This window comes from Hemitrygon akajei, chromosome 1, assembly GCF_048418815.1.
Source record: "Hemitrygon akajei chromosome 1, sHemAka1.3, whole genome shotgun sequence".
NCBI lineage: Eukaryota > Metazoa > Chordata > Chondrichthyes > Myliobatiformes > Dasyatidae > Hemitrygon > Hemitrygon akajei.
Window position 1 is genome coordinate 68,602,966 of NC_133124.1, and position 22,690 is coordinate 68,625,655.

General features: G+C 47.4%; 2 protein-coding genes and 1 long non-coding RNA gene across 3 annotated transcripts in view; 2 read left to right on the plus strand and 1 right to left on the minus strand.

Annotated features, from left to right (window-relative positions):
* Window positions 1–12,171, plus strand: part of LOC140727505 (diamine oxidase [copper-containing]-like) — a 31,667-nt gene extending 19,496 nt beyond the window's left edge. The window contains exons 3-5 of the mRNA XM_073044895.1: window positions 6,683–6,971; window positions 9,589–9,721; window positions 11,344–12,171. Of these exons, the coding sequence (XP_072900996.1) occupies window positions 6,683–6,971; window positions 9,589–9,721; window positions 11,344–11,610 (689 nt within the window). The 3' untranslated portion in view covers window positions 11,611–12,171. The remainder of the gene's footprint in view (window positions 1–6,682; window positions 6,972–9,588; window positions 9,722–11,343) is intronic.
* Window positions 12,090–16,275, minus strand: LOC140727523 (uncharacterized). Its single transcript, XR_012098875.1, has 2 exons — window positions 16,118–16,275; window positions 12,090–12,594 (listed from the first exon to the last, which is right to left on the minus strand). It is a non-coding gene; the product is annotated as an uncharacterized lncRNA (long non-coding RNA).
* Window positions 16,276–17,840: 1,565 nt separating this feature from the next.
* The window catches only part of LOC140727502 (diamine oxidase [copper-containing]-like), a 28,903-nt gene continuing 24,053 nt past the window's right edge, over window positions 17,841–22,690 (plus strand). The window contains exon 1 of the mRNA XM_073044876.1: window positions 17,841–17,960. The gene's annotated coding sequence lies outside the window, so the exon portion shown is untranslated. The remainder of the gene's footprint in view (window positions 17,961–22,690) is intronic.

Genomic DNA, 22,690 nt, shown 5'->3' on the forward strand with positions numbered 1-22,690 from the left:
GTGACTCTCCCCAGTCCTATACTCCCACAGTGTGACTCTCCCCCAGTCCTATACTCCCACAGTGTGACTCTCCCCAGTCCCATACTCCCACAGTGTGACTCTCCCCTAGTCCCATACTCCCACAGTGTGACTCTCCCCAGTCCTATACTCCCACAGTGTGACTCTCCCCCAGTCCCATACTCCCACAGTGTGACTCTCCCCCAGTCCTATACTCCCACAGTGTGACTCTCCCCAGTCCTATACTCCCACAGTGTGACTCTCCCCCAGTCCCATACTCCCACAGTGTGACTCTCCCCAGTCCTATACTCCCACAGTGTGACTCTCCCCCAGTCCCATACTCCCACAGTGTGACTCTCCCCCAGTCCTATACTCCCACAGTGTGACTCTCCCCAGTCCTATACTCCCACAGTGTGACTCTCCCCCAGTCCCATACTCCCACAGTGTGACTCTCCCCCAGTCCTATACTCCCACAGTGTGACTCTCCCCCAGTCCCATACTCCCACAGTGTGACTCTCCCCCAGTCCCATACTCCCACAGTGTGACTCTCCCCAGTCCCATACTCCCAGTGTGACTCTCCCCTAGTCCCATACTCCCAGTGTGACTCTCCCCAGTCCCATACTCCCACAGTGTGACTCTCCCCCAGTCCCATACTCCCACAGTGTGATGCTGCCTCAGTACCGCCACTCCTGCAGCACTTCCCCACACCAGTCAGGATCCAACAGAATTTGCTGGGCAACCTGCACACCCATCTGGTACACTACAGGGTGGACCTGGATGTGGCAGGTGGGTGGGACATCAGCACATCCCTCATCACTCACCCCCATATACTTTGTCCTCCACACGCCCCTCCCACACAATGATCAGCACAGACCTCCCCTCTCCCCCCCCCACCACACCCACAAGCAATGAAACCCCCTGGTTTCCTTGGCTACATAAGTCTAGAGAAGACACTCTTCATTCCTGCCAAACCCGTGAGATTGAGACGGCTCTCCCACCCCAAACCCTGGTTTGTGTGGAACGCTGTGTAATTTGCTACCCTGTTACAAATTAGTGCCACGAAACAACAGACAGCACACTGCATATTATTAAAGGAATTATATTTATGAATCTTAACTTAAGGTTAGTAAAGAAAACAAAAAGACACGGGCCCATTTTAATTAAACACTCAAATGTGCAGATGTTGGAGCTCATCGAGCTGCTCGGTCACTCACGCGCTGGGCCGTCAGTCACACCACCTTCTGAATGTTGCTCGCAATCCATCCCGAACAAATGGGTCTCCCACGGGGTTGTATCCGATGACCAGCTTCTCTCTTCATCTCCTGCCGAACCAAGAACTCCAAGACCAACCTCAGTGCTCCTCACCAAAAAAACCTCCCCCAGTTCCGGCATCCTAATTGGACGGCACACATTCCTCATCATCCCTTATCTTCAACAATAACCCAAACAGGCTGACAGCAGAACAGACTGCTCTTACAGAGCTGCTAAATGAAATATCTACAGCGTAACAGTAAAGATGTGATCCAGGGCATTACACTACTTCCAACCACAACTCCTTTCCCACACCGGCCACCCCCAGACACACTGCACCCTCGCCACACCGGTTACTCAGACCTCCCTGCACCAGTCACCCCCAGACCCTCCCCTCACCCATAAACCTCACTGTACTGATCACTCACAGACACTCTCCATGCTCAGAACCTATCGTCCCCACACTCATCACCCCAGACAATCTTTTCACACCCACACCTTTCCCACAAACTCTTTCCCCACACCCTCCCACACATCCCTCACTCACAAACCCTCCCCTCCCCATACAACCCCCTTTCCCACACCAGTCAGCACTAGCTCCCGTCCTCCCTGTCTTTAATATGTCTCTGTCCACTGCACTCCCAAACAATCCCCACACCAATAATGCCTCAACTGCCCCTAAGCCCCCAACCCTACACATTCTCCCATACAGTTCACTTCCTGAGTTTACCCCTCCTCCAGCCCAGAGCCCACCGGTCCATGAGCCCTGAGCACTGTGGTCTCCGCTCATTCGCACTGGGTCCAGGAACTATAGGTGCTGAAATTAACTGGTACTTGGAACTGGAACTGAGTCAGTGGGGACGAGCTGGTGATAGACACCTCCCCTGGGAGGAGCCTGTCCCAGCACCTGTGACCAGTGATTGTCTATGGATACCCCACACACCATGACGACGAGCCCAGCAGTTTACTGATCCAGGAGTGGAAGCAACAATTTCCAAATAACACCCCTCCCACAGTGTGACTCTTCCTCAGTACCACCCCTCCCACAGTGTGACTCTCCCTCAGTACCACCCCTCCCACAGTGTCTCTCCCTCAGTTCCGCCACTCACACAGTGTGTCTCTCCCCCAGTCCCTCCACTCCCGCAGTGTGACTCTCCCCCAGTCCCTCCACTCCCGCAGTGTGACTCTCCCCCAGTCCCTCCACTCCCGCAGTGAGACTCTCCCCCAGTCCCTCCACTCCCGCAGTGTGACTCTCCCTCAGTACCTCCACTCCCGCAGTGTGACTCTCCCCCAGTCCCTCCACTCCCGCAGTGTGACTCTCACTCAGTACCACCCCTCCCACAGTGTGACTCTCCCCCAGTCCCTCCACTCCCGCAGTGTGACTCTCCCTCAGTACCTCCACTCCCGCAGTGTGACTCTCCCCCAGTCCCGCCACTCCCACAGTGTGACTCTCCCTCAGTCCCGCCACTCCCACAGTGTGACTCTCCCTCAGTCCCTCCACTCCTGCAGTGTGATGCTCTCTGGGCACTGCCCCTGCCACCCTGCACACTCATTTGGATCTTACTGTGCTGTTCGCAGGCTGTTGGAGGTTTGAGGTATTTTGGGGCTTTGAAAGGCATTAGGGTACTGTGTCTGTTTTAGTGAGCCCATCACAACCCTGGTTGGGAGCTTAACGTCCAAAAGTACATTGTATCAATAGGACAAACTGGTAGGCAGAGGGGCTGGAGAAGGCTCTGTTGGTAAAAAAAAATTAATCAAATCCTTAAAAAGGTGACATGGATCAGAAGACGTAGAATCCTTTTTGGAAAAGTTAAGAAACTGCAAGGATAAAAAGCCCCTGATTTGAGTTACATACAGGCTTCCAAACAGTAGCCGGGATGTGGCATATAATTTACAACAGGAGACAGAAAAATGATGTAATAAGGGCAATGTTACGATAGTTAGGGTGATTTCATTATATGCTGTAAGATTTGGTAAATCAGGTTGGCACTGGATCCCAAGAGAGGGAATTTGTAGAATATCTATAAGATGGCTTTTTAGAGCAGCTTGTGGTTGGTCCCACCAGGGTACGGGCAATTCTGGATTGGGTGTTGTGTAATGAATCTGATTTGATTAAGGATCTTAATGTAAAGGAACCTTTAGGAATCAGTCATCATAATATTATAAATTCACACTGCAGTTTGAGAGGGAAAAGATTCTCAAATGTATCAGTATTCCAATATACAGCAATAGCCGGAATCTCTGGGAGCAATTCAGAAGCTGCATGATTGATACATCCCAAAGATGAAGAAGTATTCTTCAGGGATGGTAAGGCAACTGTGACTGATAAGGGAAGTCAATGACAGCACAGAAGCAAAAAAGAGGGCATAAAATATGGCAAAAATTAGTGGGAAGTTAGAGAATTTGAGGGGCTTTTAAAAACCAACAGAAGGCAACTTAAAAAAACCATAACAAGAGATAAAATGAAATATAAAGGTAGGCTAGTCAATAATATAAGAGGACACCAGAAGTTTTTTTCAGATATATAAGAGTAAAAGAGAGGCAAGAGTGGAGATCGGACCACTGGAAAATGATGCTACAGAGAGAGTAATGTGGGACAAAGAAATGGTGGATGAAATTAATCAGTATTTTTCATCGGTCTTCTACAATGGAAGACATCAACAGTATGCCAGAATTTAGACTGTCATGGAATACAAGTGAGTGCAGTTGCTATTACTGAGGAGAAGGTTTGGGAAATCTGAGAAGTCTGAAGATAGATAAGTCACCTGGACTCCACCCCAAAGTTCTAAAAGAGGAAGCTGAAAAGATTGTGGAGGTATGAGTATTGATCTTTCAAGAATAATCAGATACTGAAATGGTTCCAGAAGGCTGGAAAATTTCAAATGTCACTCCACTCTTTAAGAAGGGAGAGAGGCAATTATAGACTTACAAACAAGCTGGATGAACTCAGCAGGTCGGGCAGCATCCGTTGAAATGAGCAGTCAACATTTTGGGCCGAGACCCTTCGTCAGGACTGAAGAAGGAGGGGACAGGGGCCCTATAAAGAAGGTGGGGGGAGGGTGAAAAACCAATCAGAGGAAAGATCAAGGGCTGGGGGAGGGGAAGCAGGGAGGGGATAGGCCAGAGAGGTGAAGAAGGAATGAAAGGGGAAAGCACTATGGGTAGTAGAAGAAGGCAGAATCATTAGAGAGGTGATAGGCAGCTAGAAGAGGAGGCAGAGTGAAAGTGGGATGGTGGAAGGGAGAGGGAGGGAATCACCGGACGTTGGAGAATTCGATGTTCATGCCAAGGGACTGGGGGCTATCCAGACAGTATATGAGGTGTTGTTCCTCCAACCTGAGTTTGGCCTCATCATGGCAGTAGAGGAGGCCATGTATGTATATATCCGAATGGGAATGTGAAGCAGAGTTGAAGTGGGTGGCAACCGGGAGATCCTGTCTGTTGTGGCGGACGGAGCGGAGGTGCTTGACGAAGCGGTCCCCCAATCTGTGTTGGGTCTCGCCAATGCAGAGGAGACCGCATCGGGAGCACCGGATGCAATAGATGACCCCAACAGACTCACAAGTGAAGTGTTGCCTCACCTGGAAGGACTGTTTGGGGCCCTGAATGGTGGTAAGAGAGGAGGTGTAGGGACAGGTGTAGCACTTACGCTTGCAGGGATAAGAACCAGGTGGGAGATCCATGGGGAGGAACGTGTGGACCAGGGAGTCGCAGAGGGAACGATCCCTGCCGAAAGCAGAGAGGGGTAGAGAGGGAAAGATGTCCTTAGTGGTGGGGTCCTGTTGAAGGTGGCGGAAGTTGCGGAGGATAATATGCTGGATCCGGAGGCTGGTGGAGTGTTAGGTGAGGACAAGGGGAACACGGTCCCTGTTGTGGTGACGGGAGGATGGGGTGAGGGCCGAAGTGCGGGAAATAGAGGAGATACGGGTGAGGGCATCATTGATGACGGCAGAAGGGAAACCACGATTCTTAAAGAAACAGGATATTTGAGATGTCCTGGAACGGAAAGCCTCATCCTGGGAGCAGATGCGGCGGAGACAGAGGAACTGAGAATAAGAAATAGCATTTTTACATTTGACAGGGTGGGAAGAGGTATAATCGAGGTAGTTATGGGAGTCAGTGGGTTTATAGCAGATGTCAGTGGACAGTCTGTCTCCAGAGATGGAGACCGAGAGATCGAGAAAGGGGAGAGAAGTGTCCGAGATGGACCAAGTGAATTTGAGGGCTGGGTGAATGTTGGAGGCAAAGTCAATGAAATTGACGAGCTCAGCATGGGTGCAGGAAGCAGCACCAATGTAATCATCAATGTAGCGAAGGAAAAGTTGGGGAGCAGTACCAGTATAGATTTGGAGCATAGACTGTTCCACGTAACCCACAAAGAGGCAGGTGTAGTTGGGGCCCATGCGAGTGCCCATACCTACACCCTTGGTCTGAAGAAAATGGGAAGAGCCGAAAGAGAAGTTATTAAGTGTGAGTACCAGTTCCGCCAACTGGAGGAGTGTGGTGGTGTTGGGGAACTGGTGAGGACTATTGTCAAGAAAGTAGCGGAGGGCTTTGAGGCCTTCTAGATGGGGAATTGAAGTGTATAAGGATTGGACATCCATGGTGAAAATGAAGCGGATGGGACCGGGGAACTGTAAGTTGTAGCCTAGCCTAATAATAAATTATAGCCTAGTTAGCCTGACCTCAGTGTTTGGAAAGACTTTGAAGTTCCTTTTTAAGGATGAGGTTTGGGTATATTTGGAGGAACATGATGAAAAAGCTTCCTGCTTCTTTTCATATTATATCTCAATGACTTGGATGATGAAATTGATGACTTTCTGGCCAGGTTTACGGATGAAACAAGGATAGATGGAGAGGCAGGAAGTCTACAGAAGGTCTGAGACAGATTATGAGAATAGGTGAAGTTTCAGATGAAGTACATTGTAGGGAAGTGTTTCGTCATACTGTACGTTTTAGTAGAAGGAATAAAGAGGGGAGAATATTAAGATATCAGAGATGCAAAGGGACTTGGGACTCCTTGTGCAATATCGGTGGTAAGAAAGTCAAATGCTGTGTTAGCATTCATTTTGAGAGGACTAGAATATCAAAGCAATGTTGTAAAGCTGAGAATGTATGTGGAGAGGATGTTCCCTATAGTGGGAAGAGTATAGGACCAGAGGGCACAGCCTCAAAATACAAGGGCATCTCCTTGGAACAGTGGAGGAATTTCTTTAGCTAGAGGGTGGTAAATCTGTGGAATTCAAGGCTATGCAGGACAAGTCATTGGATATATTTAAAGCTGAGCTTGCTAGGTTCTTGATTATTAAGGAGGCAAAGCTTATGGAAATGAGGCAAGAGAATGAGAGGGATAATAAATGATGAATTGGCAGAGTAGACTCTGAGTTGAATGGCCTAATTCTACTCCGATGTTCTATGGTCTTGTGGTCCACAGGAACCCACAACAGTTTTGAAACGTTGGAGCTGAAGCTGGAGAACATCAGCAACCCTTGGAGTCCAGGAGCCCACATTGTTCAGCCTCGACTGGACCGGGTACAGAGGGCACGTGAGCGGTCAGCTGCCTTTGCTTTCCGCAAACCGCTGCCCAGGTATCTGGTCTTCTACAACCCTACACAGCTGAACAAGTGGCAGCACCCACGGGCTTATCGCATCCAGATCAACTCCCAGGCTGACCGTGTCCTGCCTCGCGACTGGGAGGAGGAGAAGGCAATTACCTGGGCAAGGTAAGGTCACTGTCCAATCAGGAGCAAATTCCAGGTGTGGCATCAGACACTTCATAAACCTGAGATCAATGGGAAGACCCTCCAGTCGAGCTCAGAGTGTGGGTGTGGTGTCAAGGAACACACCCTTCTGCTCACCAAGTCAAGACTGATCAATAACTCGAGGGCACACAAAATAGTGAGAGGTAAAAGATCTAAAAAAGCACCTGAGAGCATATTCTTCACCCAGACGGTGGTGGGGCTGTGGAACGAGCAAAGTTCATTTAAAAGATACTTGGACATGTAAATAGACAGGAAAGGTTCAGAAAATGCAGACAAATGGGACTAGATCAGATGGGAACCTTGGTCAGCATGAACCTGGTGGGCCAAAGGACCTTTTCTCATGTTGTATCACATAGAATAGTACAGTCCTTCAGCCCATAATGTTGTGCCAAAATATTAAAGCTAATGATACCTAATGACTTCTACCCACACAACGTCAATATGCCTCCATTCCCTGCACATTTATGTGCCTATCCAAGAGCCTGTATTATATTTGCATCTACCACCACCCCATGCATCACATCCTAGGCACTCATTACACTGTTTTTAAAAATAAAAATCTTGCCCCCAGCATTTACTTCGAACTTACCCCTCTCACCATAAATACATGCCCTCTTCTTTTCGACACTTCTACCCTGCGGAGAAGAATATTGGCTGTCTGCTCTATCTCTGCCTCACATAATTTTATAAACCTCTATCGGATCTCCCCTCAGTCTCCGCTGCTCCGTAGAAAACAACCCAAGTTTGTCCAACTTCGTGTTGTAGCTCATACGCTCTAGTCTAGGTAGCATCCTGGTAAGCCTCTTCTGCACCATCTCCACAGCCTTCCTGTAAGGAGACAACCAGAGCTGAATACTCCAGATGCAGTCTAACTGGAGTTTTATAATGCTACAAAATAACTTCCCAACTCTGGAACTCCTGTGCCTCAACTAATAAGGCAAGTCTCCCTTATGTCTTCTTTAACACCGTATTAACACTTTCAAGGAGCTATGGACTTGGACCCCAAGATCCCTCTGTACATCAACACTAATAGGGGTCCTGCCATTAACAGTGTACTGTCCACTTACACTTGATCTTCCAAAGTGCAACACCTCACACATGCCTGGAATAAACTCCCTCTTCCATTTCCTCCTCCATTTCTGCAACTGATCAAGCAATCCTCCTTCCCCACCCCCAACCTTTTTATTCTGGCATCTTCCCCCTTCCTTTCCAGTTCTGAAGAAGGGTCTCACACCAAAACATCGACTGTTTATTAATCTCCATAGTTGCTGCCTGACCTGCTGAGTTCCTCGAGTATCTTGTGTGTGTTGCTTTGGATTTCCAGCATCTGCAGAATTTCTCCTATTTGTTATCTACTGTATAAACCACCATAACCTTTGCCAGTTTTCTATGCAATCCACAAACTTACTGACCATGCTACCTACATTCTCACCAAAATTGTTAATATATGTGAAAACTGTGGAGCCAGCACCAGTCCTTGTGATGCACTCCTGGTCCAGAGTGAACAACAACCCTCCACCATACTCTCTGACCACAACCACCAAGGCAGCTCTGTATTGAACTGGCTGCTCACCTGCATCCCATGTGATCTCACCTTCTGGAACATGGTACCCCACCTCATATCACCCTCTCTCCCTCTCTCTGTCACAGCATCCATTTCTCTCCTCACCCTATTCAAACTCTCTCTCCCTCCATCTCTCAGACATTATGTTCCTTTCCCTCCTCCTGCCATACCCCCTTCTCTCTCTCGTATCTTGTTTGCTTCCATTTCCCTCCCTCATCCCATGTGAATACTTCCTCTTCAGTCTCTCCCCACCACTCTCTCAGTCTCCTTCCCTCTCTCTCTTTCTCTCCTCCCCCCACTCCTCTACCCTCCTCTTCCATCATTCCCCCTCCCAACTGCTCTCCCTCGCCAGGCCTCCTCCTTCCCTGCCTCCCTCCCCTACCCCCATCTCGTCCACCCACTCCCTCCCCTCATCACCCGCCCACTCCTCTAAGCTGCTTACCATGCTCTCCACCCCCTCCCCACTCATCCACACTCCCTCCCCCTCAACCCTTCCCCTACCCATTCTCGTGAGCCCTCACTCCCCACTGCCCCTCCCCTTCTACCCCACCCTCCCTGTCTCCCCCTTCCCCGTAGACACTCTCAGCTGCCCCCTCTCGCCTTCCCCTTCCCTCACCCTCCCTTATCTTCTCCCTCTGCCTCCTTCACCTCCTCCACCTGCCTCGCTCTCCATTCCCCTTCACCCTCCCTCCCACCTCCCTTCCCCATTACCTCCTCCCCCTCCCTTGCTCTCTGTCACCTCCTGTCTCTTGTCCTCCCCACCTCCCTCTCACTTCCCTCTTCTCCCCATCACCCTCTCTCACTTCCTCTCCTTCCCTCGTCCTCTCACACCGTAAATAATTAATCTTCCTCCCTCCACTTCCTCTCTCCTTCTCTCACTCTCCCTCCTTTTCTCGCATATGAGCTCCTCACCCTCTTATCATCCCTCTCCTCCCACTGCTCCTCTCCCTCGCCCTATGAGAAGCTCCCCACGCACCCTTGCTCTCTGCTCCAGTGATGGCCTCCCTGTTCCAGGTATCACTTGGCTGTCACTAAATTCCAGGAGAACGAATGTTGCAGCAGTAGCCTCTACCTGCAGAACGACCCCTGGGATCCCAATGTCAACTTCGAGACGTTCATTCACAACAACGAGAACATCACCAACCAGGTAAGCATCCAGGGCTGGAAGTGAGGAGGGAAAGGGGAATGTCTCCTCATAATGTCCCCACTGTTTGATGAGGGTGATGGTAGGTCCAACCAGGGATAAAAGAGGAGATGTGCCTGTAATTAGAGGAGGTGGGGGAGGCCTTAAAGTGTACTTTGTTTCAGTATTCACCAGTGAGAGGGCCTTGGCTAATGTGGGGTCACCAAAAGACAGGCTGATATGCTGGAACATATCGATGTTAAGAGAGATGATACGCTGAAACTTTTGAAAAAGTTCCATGGGGCTTGATGGGATATACCCCAGGTTACTACAGGAAGCAGGAGAAGAGATTGCTCTCTCTTTGCTGATGATCTTTGCATTCTCACTGGCCACAGGAGTTGTACAAGAAGACTGGAGGGTGGTAAATGTTAACTCTTCATTGAAGAAAAGTAATCAGGATAACCCTGGGAACTTAGACCAATGATTGTTGCTGATAGATTGGAGCAGATTCTCAGAGGCAGGATTTATGATCTTTTAAAGAAGCATAGTCTGATTAGCATTAGTCAGCATGTCTTTGTGAGGGACAGGTCGTGCCTCAGGAGCCTGTCTGAATTCTTCAAGGAAGTAACAAAACAAATTGACAAAACAAAGGCAGAGCAGCAGATGTGGCATATGTGGATTTTACTGAGCCGTTTGACGTTTCCCTATAGTAGGCTCATTTGGAAAGTCAGGAGGCATGGGATCCAGGGAAACTTGGCTGTATGGATTCAGGATTGGCCTTCCCACAGAAGGCAGAGGGTGGTAGTTGAGGGACTACATTCTACCTGGAGATCTGCAACCAGTGGATGTTCCACAGGAATTTGTTCTGGGACACCCTGCTCTTTGTGAATTTTAGAAACAAGAAGTGAGGGGGAGAGGGTTAGTATTTTTGCACATGACACAAAGGTTAGTGGTGTTTTGGATAGTGTGAAAGGTTGTTGTAGGTTACAACAGTACATTGGTGTACAGCTGCAGCTACAAATGGAGTTCAATTCAGAGAAGTGTGAAGTATTTCGCTTTGAAAGGTCAAAGTTGAAGACAGAGTACAAGGTTAATGGCAGAATTCTTTGCAGTACAGAGGAACAGAGGGATCTTGGGGTGAATGTTCATAGTTCTCTCAAAGTTGCCATGCAAGTTGATATGTTGGTTAAGAAGGCATGAGGATAGGTTGAGTGAGCTGGACTTTTCTCTTTGGAGTGAAGGAGGATGACAGCAGATAGGCACATGGATGAAAAAAATGGAGGGCCATGTGGAAGGGTTAGATTGATCTCAGTAGGTTAAAAAGTCAGCACAACATCATGGGCTGAAGGGCCTGTACCGTGTGGTATTGTTCTATAATGGTAGGAGGAGGGGAAGAGGGAGCTCCAGTAATGGGGAAAGGAGATATCCACTGAAAACAGGAGAGACACACCAGGTTAATGTGGTGAGACAAAGGACAGACCCAAGAATGAGGATTGGAGGACACAGAACTGACTCCAGTGGGGGGCAGAATGCACAATACTTGAGGTGTGATAGCTCCCACCCTGAGTGTTTTCCAGAAGGTTCACCACCCTGTCCCCAGTCTCTCCCAGGATTACTGATGGAGTCTCCACTTCTGCTTGTTTCAGGATCTGGTTGCCTGGGTAACAGTCGGCTTCCTACATATTCCCCATGCAGAAGACATTCCTAACACCAGCACTCCAGGAAATGCTGTGGGATTTCTCCTCCGCCCCTTCAACTTCTTCCAGGAGGACCCATCAGTGGCTTCACCGGACGTGGTTATTGTTCGGCCAGATGGGTCCGGGGTAAATGTCAAGAGGTGGACAGAGATTACCAGTCACCAGTGTCCGGTCACTCGTCCCTTCACGTACAATGGTACCCACCTACCAGTCTGAGGAGCACTGCCCATGGCCTGGCAGGGTTGTGAGTGTAATCAATAACCACAGGTCTTACTAAACCCTCCCTCTACCAACTCCCAACAACTTCCCCCAATACCCTGCCACACCACCCTGCACTAACACCTTCACACAGATCCACACACAATCACCCCTGCACGGGTCCGATCAAACCTCAAAAACCTAACCCAATGCCCTGTACCAACACTCTGATACAGCCACTTCTCCACAGATCTTACCAACCTCGCAACACACTGCACAAATACATTGCCCAAGCACCCTCTAACATCCACAATTACCCGTCCACAGTTAGATATTAACCATTACACCCATTCCCAGCACATGTAATACAGTCAACCCTTCACAGGTTCCCCTCACACCCCAACACCCTAAAGCAAACCATAACTCCCACACACACCCTCCATTAACCATTACACCGTGAACTCTGCACGACTGGTTAATCTGCTGAGTGCCAACAGTTTCTGCTCCATCAGTGGTGAGGTTGAAACCTCAGGATTTATTCGTATTGAAACACAGAATTAAATCATCTTCCAAAGCTCATCAGCAGTCGGTGATTTCATCTCCAATTCAACAGTAAAGGGAATGTTTCCTCAGCCTTCAGATGAGAGGCCACCAAGTTGTTAATTTACCGCACAATCTTTTCTACTGTCATCTCAGTTGGAACTCCCTGGAACACTCATCTGCCAATAGACATCACCCATCACTGGCCACCCCCTTCTCCCCATCCACATCCCATTAGCTGCCGGGGTTGGAGGTAAACCTACGGGGCTCCAGAACGTTCCAGGGGACGGCCCGCTGCTCGGGCATTGATTGCCGACGTCCAGGGTGTCCTGAGTCTTGATCAGTCTGTGCCCAGCCTCCTGTCCCTTCACGCTGCATGGGATGGGGGCCACACCCATCCAACTTGTGGCTCCCCCACGGATCTCCGTCACAGAAAGGGCCCAAATTCTGCCCCGCATCGCCCTGGAACACAGAGAGCAGGGGTCAGGACAGCAGAGATGGGCTGAAGGGTGTAACCCCATCTGACGGCCCTGTCACAATCCCTGGAAGTGTGGGAGTCCCCAGCCCAGGTACCTGCACCCCACTGGGCCAAGTGAAAAAGTACAGAGGGAATGGATGTATTGGTTAAATCTTCCAAACAACCCCAATGATCATTGAAAGAATCCTGCAAACTCTCCACATGGCACCAGGATTCAACAACAGCATGTAGTTACCGGCTAATCTCTCCCACATCCATTGCTGGAAATACCACAATCAATGTATAAGGGAGGAATGGAGAGAAAAAGGTAAGGAAGAGATACGTTTGTGAAGGGGAAGTCACGCCCGGAGGGATGGAGGAGAGTTTCCATCAGAGTGGGTGAAGGGACCCAGTACATAAAGCCATTGAGCACCACAGCACAGAAACAGGCTGTTCAGCCCATCTAGTCCCTGTTGTTCTGGTTTTCTGCCGGTCACATTTACCTGTACTCGGACTATAGCCCTCCATATGTCTCTCATCCATGTACTTATCCAAACTTCCCTTAAATGTTACAATTTAACCCACATCCATCACTTCCAATTTCTTCGTATCTGGAGTTGCAAAGGTTTTTGACCAGCTGCCACCACAAGGTGAGGATATAGGCTAATGGCTGTGTTGGCGCATGGCTAGAGGGCTAGCCTCAGGCAGGAGGCAATGTGAAGGGGTAATGGTGACCTGTGAGCTTTGGCTAGCATGAGGACTAGTGCTGGGGCTGGAACTGCTCACTATAAATATCACTGACTTGGAGGAAGGGAGTGAAGATACACATGTGTGAACAGCACAGCATCAGCTGGGAAAGAGGAAAGAAATAGATTACTAAGAGATATTGGTAGGTCAGTGCATGGGAATATAATTGAAGCCTCCTTGAAGGCTACATGTACTGTGTCTACTACCCTGCCCTCATTGACTTTCTTGGTTACTTCAAAAAACTCAAATTTGTGAGACATAAACTCCCAAGCACAAAGCCATGCTGACTTTCCCTAATTGACATCTGTCCTTCCAGATGTACATGATGTATGTCTTATCCTTCATTACCCACGCATTACCCACCCTCCAGTGTTCCAGCACTTCACACATCATTACCAGCATTTGGAAATACAGGGGTTGATCAGAGGTAGTCAGCATGGCTTTGTGTATGGAATATCATGTGACACCAATTTGCCTGAGTTTTTGAAGAAGTAACCAAAAACATCAAAGACCCCCACCATCCAGGCCACGACATCTTCTCACAACTGCCATTGGGTAGGAGCTATAGAAGCCTTAGGTCCTATACCACCAAGTTCAGGAACAGTTAGTTCCCTACAACCATTAGGCTCCATGCTAGTTGTTTGTCAGTCTTTGTTTACATATATTTTTTCATAAAATGTTATTGTATATCTTTTTTTCCTGCAAATTCTTGCAACAAAATTAATCTCAAGATAGTATATGATAACATATCTAAACTTCAATAGCAAATTTATTTGAACTTTGAAATTTCAGGGTAAGGCAGTAGACATGGTCTATATGAACTTCAGTAAGGCCTTTGATAAGTTTCCACATGGTAGGCTGCTGTGAAAAGTTTGATCTCATGCAACTCTGGAAGAGTTGGCTAACTGGATACATGGTTGACTTGATGGTGGGGAGCAGATGATGATAGTGGAAGGTTGGTTCTTGGACTAGAGGCCTGTAATTAGTGTTGTTCCCAGGAGTGGTGTTGGCCCATTGTTGCTTGTTTCTATAGCAACAATTTGGAAGAATATATAGGGCATGGTTAGCAAGTTTGGAAATGATACTGAGATAACTGGTGTCTTAAACAATGAAGAAGTTTATTACAAATTACAGGTGGATCTTGATCAGCTGGGTCAGTGGGCTGCGGATAGCAAATAGAGTTGAATTCAGATCACAGCAACGTCTTACATTTTAGGGAGACAAATGAGAGTAGGGCTTTCACAGTGAAAGGCAATTCCCTAGGGAGTGTTGTAGAATAGAAGGACCTTGGAGCCTTGGAGTACTAGTATGTGGTTTCATGAAAGGATGATGAAGAATTCTTTTGGCTCGCTGGCCCTCATCAGTCACAGTATTGAGTATAATCATTGCATGTTTTGTTGCCATTATCTAAAATGTTGGTGAGGCCATATTTGGAATGCTATATTCAATTTCATTCCCCCTACTGTAGGAAAGATGTCATAAACCTGGAAAACTTGCAAGGAGGGTCTACAAGGATGTTGTCAGGTGGGACTGAGTTTTAGGGAGAGGTTGAATGGGTTGGGTCTTTAATTCATGGAGCACAGGAGAGCTAGAGGTGATCTTGTAGAGGTGTATAAAATCATGAAAGGCATAGATAGGGTGAATGCACAGATTTCTTTTCCCAGGGTAGGCAACTCAAGAACTAGAGGTCATAAGTTTAAGGTGAGAAGGGAGAGATTTAACATGAAGTTGAGGCAGCCTATTTTATTTAAGCATAAAGGATGGTGTATGTAGAATAAACTGCCAGAGGAAGTGGTTGAGGCAGGTACAATAACAGCTTTGAAAAGACAGCTGGACAGGTACACAAATGGGAAAGAGTTAGAAAGTTATGGACCAAACAAGGCAAATGGGACTGGCTTGCCTTAGCATTGATTGGCATGAACCAGTTGGGCCAAGGAGCCTCTTCCTGTGCTGTGTAACTCTATGACTAGATGTTCATCAGGTTTTATGCATCTCTCATGCAAGAAGAACCATTTTATCCCACTGGATAAATCCCACAATCCCTGGATTGTGACCTTTGCTGAGTGAAAGAGATCCTTCAAATTGACTCCATCTCACCCACCTCATCATTTTATACATCTAAGCCTTGCCAAAGCCTCGTCATCTACAGTTTTCCAGTCCTGCAGCATCCTGTAAATCCCCTCTGCACCATCTCTAGTGCAATCGTATCTCTTCGGGAATGTGGAGACCAGAATTGTCCCCAATGCTCTAGCTGTGGTATTGTACACAGTTCCAGCACACCTCCCTGTTCTCTGTCTGGCCTTGCTGACTCATCAACAGCTGCTTTTCTAAACTAATCCTGTCCCTCAGTATCTTGGAATAAATCTCTTCGGGTTCTGGAGTTATTCACCGTAATGTTTTCCAGAACAGTGTATGACTCCTCCTCCTTATCATTAACATGCCTAGAATATTAACGTCCCCGTGCCTCATCTTACTTTTACCCATTGGTGAATACCGATGCCAAGTACACACTGAGGCCCTCATTCACAATCTCAGTTCAGACCTAACAGACAAATGTACAGACCTTTTCCCTCGCTCCCCCAGATTCCACCCGAGGGGTAAATCAGATAACAAATACACCAGCCCACATGTCTCTGGGATATGAGAGAAAGCTGGAGCACCTGGTGGAAACTCACACAGTTACAGGGAGAATGAGACTGACATTCCCCATCATTCACACCAATCCAGTTTCCTTAGTGGTGGTTGGGAGGTCCCACACCAGAACTTCGCAGAGTGACCCACCTGAATGAGTGACTCTGTAGCTGTCGGTGAGCCCTGACACCCATCGGGTGGCTGAGGGCAGCCAATCGACATGGGGCTGTAGGCCGGAGGCGTCAGGACCAGGGGTCTCTGCAGCCGCTGCAGAATGGTGGAGATATCAGCCATGACCTGGGACTCTAGTCTGGAGGCAGGAAGAGAGGAGGTTACACAGGGTCAGAGGACAGAGATCCATCCTATAGGGAGAATTCAGGGCTCAGTATATGGCCAGGATTCAGTCCTAGGAGAGGGTTCATTCCTGGGTCAAACGTCAGACCTAGAGAAGAGGTAATATAAACTCAGGCTTTTGTATCTTCAGCCCAGTGGGACTGGGGAGAAAGTAGAATGTCTGGTGTCGCTGGGGACTCTGATTGAGCTGTCTGCTTTATTGAGGCAGCGAGGTGTAGACAGAGTCCATGGAGGCGAGGCCGGTTTCTATGACTTGCTATGTCTACAACTCTCTGCACTTTCTTGTAATGACATGCCCAGAAGTTGCCATAACAAGCCACGATCCATCCAGACAGGATGCTCTCTAAGGTGCTTTGATAAAAATTGACGAGAATCAAGACGGACTACTGAATTCCTTTAATTTCCTGAGGAAGTAGAGGCATTGGTGAGCTTTCTTCCCTGTAGCATCTACATGTTGGATTGGTAATTTCATCTACAAACTTGTAGATGCAATTAGAGTAGAACCTGGCCTTGCAGTTATGAGTGTAAAGAGACTAGAGTAGGAGGCTGAGGATACAACCTTTGAGTCACCAGTCTTAAGAATAATCTTGGCTGAGGGTTCAGAAGTCAGAATGGGGTGAGGAATCATTCCCGGGAGGAGCTGGAGCCTGCGGTTGATGTTAGTCCATTAGGTCCGGTTGGGAGTGGATACTGACTGGGGGCTGGAATGAGGAGTGACCACTGGTCGGGTGCAGATGTTCGGCAGCAGGTAGGAGGTTGGTCCAACCCAGAAACTGAAGATGTTGGAGAAAGGTCCTATGAGGCGCAAGGGTACATCGTCACTCTGGAGGAGAGATTAGACACTCCAAAGGGGAGAGCCATCATTCCGCAGGAGAGACATTATAAGCCTGTCACACTGAGGATATCAGTCCGAGGTATAATCCTCACTGTGGCCACAGTTCTAGCTGCTAATACCTCAGGATGCTGGTCAGGGTTGGCCAACGTGGGCCCTTCACGTGCGAGAGAACCCGGCGCAGTCCCAGAGTAGAGGGAGCAAGACCTTTGGAGTTGGAACAGAAGTGCCAGACCTTGCCTGACATCTGCTGGTGTCAGGTCCTCATTGTCATAGACACTGTCATTGTCCCCTCTGACTCTGCTGTCAAAGAGACCCCCAGCCTCCCCATCTCCCTGGGGCTTCAGATTCTTTACTGACTCCTCTTGCCCGAGCTGCAGTGTGACAGCGGTCAGTGTCAGCGCCCCTTTCTGCATCAGATCTCCCCACCTGTGCTGCCAGTATGGCCACTTTCTCTCTGTGATTCACTTCCCTGGATGATGAGGAAGTTGTTATATGAGGCTGGTTGGGAAAGTGTGAAGATCCAAGGGAGTGGGTGAGAGATCTGTGAGAGGAGGGTGGGAGACTGTACGGGTTGGGAGTGTGCGGGAGAACTGTTGGAGGTTTACTCATCAGGCCCATCCCCAATTACAACATCATCCTCGGACAGGTCACCACTCCCGTGGTCGTTCACCCCCAACACTCGACAACAAGGCAGAGGAAAACAAGTTTCAGGTATGAGCCAGCCCGTGCACTTTGGACCAGCTCTGTACCAGGCAGGACAGGCACAGCGAGTGGCTCCGTGGAGACTGAGCACAGCAACTTACGGTCAGTCCTCAGCAAGCAACCTGTACGTACTCTGGGGTGATGGGGACAGGCCTCACAGTGTTCCCGGGGTGAAGATGGGTACATGGTCAAAATAGCGTCCCCACAACAATGTGCTATGTGATGGGGAAGGGGAGAAAGGGAGCACAGAACTCTCCCTGGGACAGTCCATCTGAGAGACTGTGCGTGGTACACAGCCGTCAGTGAGGGTGTGTGTGAGAGGGAGAGAAGCCCATTCCCCCCACCCCACGTGAGTGTGTGTGTGAGAGAGAGAGTGACCCATTCTCCTCAGGTGAGGGGCCCAGTCCCCCAGTGAGAATCTGTGTGCGTATATGAGTGAGAGAAAGACCAGTTTTGCCCCAGTGAGAGTCAGTCCTTGGGAGGGTACACTCTCTCGGTTTCATCTCAGGACAGCATTTGTGCAGAATTATAAATATGAAGGGTCACCTCAGTAGGGCAATATTATAGAACTCCAATAGTCAGCAGGAACTTGTGGAGCAGATGTGTCGAGAAATTGCACGTGCTGTGAGAACAGAAGGATTTCCATACAATAGGGGCACCTCCTAAGAAAGGAGCATTACTGGATCACTCTTAGCAGAGGAGGCAGGTCAGGTACCTGAAGAGACAGCTGGAGAGTACTTTGTGTCTATGAGTTTGAATATAGTTACAGAGAAAGATAAATCAGGTCCACAGGTTGAAGCCCTAAACTGGACCAGAGCCAACTTTGAGGGCATTACGCAGGATCTAGCTGGGGTCAAAGGACTGACTCTGGAACTGAGGCAAAGGAACAGTGTGATGGATATTCAATTTCCAAGGCTGGTGGGGGGCCTTTTTGAAAGGGTCAGCTTTCTAACAAAGCAGCTGACACATCAAGATCAAAGAGTTGTTTCTGAGTAAGTTAAACTTCCAACCTATATTCTTTGTTCAGCTTCTTGTCATAATTGGGAGCCAGTTTTCAGTTGTTAATGTAAATGGCAAGCAATAATCAGTCTGAAGTTAAAGGGCCAGCTTTGCAAACAAACAGCACTGTCGATGGAGCACAGACTGCTGGGCCACAGCACCAGGCTGATGCTCAAGAGGTGCAGTGTAAAATAATGGAGCTGTATTAAACCAGACAACACTGGCTACGTTATTTAAACTTAGAACATAAAACAATACAGCACAGGACCAGGTCCTTCAGCCCACAATGTCATGCTGAACCTTCAAAAAGTAAATCAAGAACCCCCAAAAACTAATCCCTCCTACCTATATAATGTCCATATCCCTCCATCTTCCTTGCATCCATGTGCCAATCTAAAGATCTCTTAAAGGCCTCTAATGATTTGGATCCTACCACCATTCCAGACATGTAATACTCTGAGTAAAAAACTTACGCCTCACATCCCCCTCTCACCTTCAATCTCTGGTAATAGGCATTTCTACCCTGGGAAAATACACTCCCTGTCTACTTTATCTATGCCTCTCATAATCCTTTCGACGTCTATCAGTTCTCCTCTCAGTCTCCACTGCTCCAAAGAAAACAACCCAAGTTTATCCAGCCTCTCATGATAGCACATGACCTCTAAACCAGGCAGCATCCTGGTAAAACTCCTGCACCTTCTCCAAAGCCTCAATATCCTTCTTATAGTGGAGCAACCAGAATTGTATGCAATACTCCAGGTGTGACCTAACCAGAGTTTTATAAAGTTGCAACATAACCTCTTCACATTTGAATTCAATGCCACAACTATTAAAAGCAAGCATTCCATAAGCTATCTTAACCACCCTATCGACCTGTGTAGCCACTTTCATGGAGCTATAAACTTCAAGCCCAAGGTCTCTCTGCTCAGCAAAATTGTTAAGGATCTTGCCCTTAACAGTATACTTTCTCCTTCCAGTTCGTCCTACCGAGGTGCAACACCTCATATTTATTGGGGTTAAATTTCATTCGCCATTTCTCTGCCTATATTTGCAACAGATCTAAATCACACTGTATTCCTTTCCCTGTCTTCTGCACTATCCACAATTCCACCAATCTTGGTCTCAACTGCAAACTTACAAACTACTCATCTACATTTTCATCCATGGTATTTATATACGTCACAAACAGTAGAGGTTTCAGCACAGATCCATGCAGAAAACCACTAAATACAGACATCCAGCTTGAGTCAGTCTCTTCAACCAACACCTCTGTTGTCTATGTGCAAGCCGGTTGTGAATCCAAACAGCCAGTTCACCATGGATTCCATTCATCTTAATCTTCGGGATTAGCCTCCCATGAGGGACTTTGTCGAGCGTCTTACTAAAATCCATATTAACAATATCCACAGCCATCTCGTCTCTTGCCTCCTTCAATAACCTGGGGTAAATCCATCAGTCCCTGGGGACATCCACCTTAATACTCATTAGGAGGCCCAACCCTTCCTCCTTCTTGACCTCTAAACACCCTAAAGTATTTACACACTCAGCACTGATCTCCTGGTCCTCCATATCCTTTTCTATCGTAAGTACCAAAGCAAAGTATTCATTGAGTCCCTCACTCACATTCAAGCAACTGTTCCCCTCTTCATCCTTGAATTCTCCTACCCACTCCCTAGTTACCCTCTTGCTCTTGTATAGAATGCCTTGGGAGTCACCTTAATCCCACTTGTCAAAGAATTTTCATGGCCCCTCTATGCTTTCCTGATTCCCCACTTTTTTTTTTGGCTTCTTTATAATCCACATGTGCTTCCTTTGACCCTAATTTCCAAAGCTTTACATTCTTTGCCTTTTTCTTCTTGAATAAATTCATCATCCCTCTGGACATCCAAGGTTCTCTAATGTTTCCATCCATGTCCTTCCTTCTAACAGGAACATACATTTCCTGTCCTCTGAGCAATTGATATTCCTTCTACCAAAGTGCATGACTTCCCTGCACTATATTCCACTTCTTTGCCCATTCTCCCAATCTGTCCAATTCCTCCCGCAGACTCCCAGCATCCACAACACTACCTGTCCCTCCAGCTATCTCCATATCTTCTGCAAACTTTATCATAAAGCTGTCAATTCCATCATCCAAATCCTTATAATGTGATAAGAATCAGTCCCAATACCAACCCCTGCAGAACATCACTTGTAACTGTTAGCCAGAATGGACCCCCTTTCCCTCCTGCCAGTCAACCAATCTTCTATCCATGTTAATATCTTTCCTGTAATACCATGGGTCCTTATCTTGTTAAGTTAACACGTAAGTAATATCCACTCACTCTCCTTTGTCTATCCCGCCTATTATTTCCTCAAAGAATTCTAACAGATTTCTCAGGCAAGATTTTCCCCGATGCTGACTTTGACCTATTTTATCATGTGTCTCCAAGTACCCCAAAACCTCATCCTTTGTAATTGACTCCAACATCTTCCCAACCACTGAAGACTAATTGGCCTATAATTTCCTTTCTTCAGCCCCGCCTTCTTTTTTTAAATTTTTTTTTATTAGTTTTTCAAAACATTTTACAAATTAAAAACCCCAAATCCCAATGAGGAGCATTAATACAGTGCAAAATTAAGCATACAATAACAATATGCTACAAAGGAAGAGAATTTAACAAAAAAGCACCTAAATTAAAGACAAGTAAGCTTAGTGTCCTTCCCAAGCCCCACAACACAAGAAAAAAACAACTCCAGACCGACCACAACACAATATAGAGAGTATAAGTCAGGACAGTCAAACTCCCAAACTGTGAATACACTTAGCAACAGAGGATAATAATGCCTACTACCAGAAAAAAAAGGGAGCTGAAAGAAAGGGACCGAAAAGAAGAAAAAAAAAGAAAAAAAAACCCTAGTCAAGAGGAAGGTTATGAAAGTACTCGATAAAAGGTCCCCAGACCTTATGGAACTTTAGATCCGAATTAAGAACTGAATAATGAATTTTTTCGAGGTCCAAGCAGGCCATAATGTCGTTAAGCCATTGCGCATGAGTGGGTGGGGCAACATCTCTCCATCTAAGGAGGATCAAGCGTCTAGCCAGGAGACAGGCAAAGGATAGTATTTGGCATTTGGTCGGACCCAGACATAAATCTGTCTCGCCCCAAAAACCGAACAGAGCAATTAAGGGGTTTGGTTCTAGGTGCTGATTCAGAATACACGATAATGTAGTGAAGACATCTTTCCAGAACTTCTCCAAACTAGGACAGAACCAGTACATATGGATGAGAGAGGCCACGCCCCTCTTGCATTTATCACAGAGCGGACTAATGCCAGGGTAGAATCGAGATAGTTTAGATTTAGACATATGGGCTCTATGAACAATCTTAAACTGTAAAAGGCAATGGCGAGCACAAAGAGAGGTTGAGTTAACCGATTTGAGAACTGAGTCCCAGCTCTCCTCGGATAAGGAGATATTTAAATCCTGCTCCCAGGCCATTTAAATTTTATCCACAGGGGCCCGTCGTAAGGCTGCTAGTTTATCTCGGATAATTGATATTAAACCTTTACCTAGTGGATTAATGGAAAGAAATAGGTCCATAGCATTTTTGGCAGGCATTTCAGGAAAGTTAGGAATTAAAGGAGCAATAAAGTGTCGGATTTGGAGATATCTGAAAAAATGAGCATTAGGCAGGTTGAACTTAACAGAGAGCTGCTGAAAAGAAGCGAAGCGATTATCTATGAAAAGATCTTCAAAATGTCTAATGCCCTTCCTATACCAAATATGGAATGCTGAATCGTACGTAGTAGGTAAAAAAAAGGTGATTATGTGCGACAGAGCTGGAAACGGA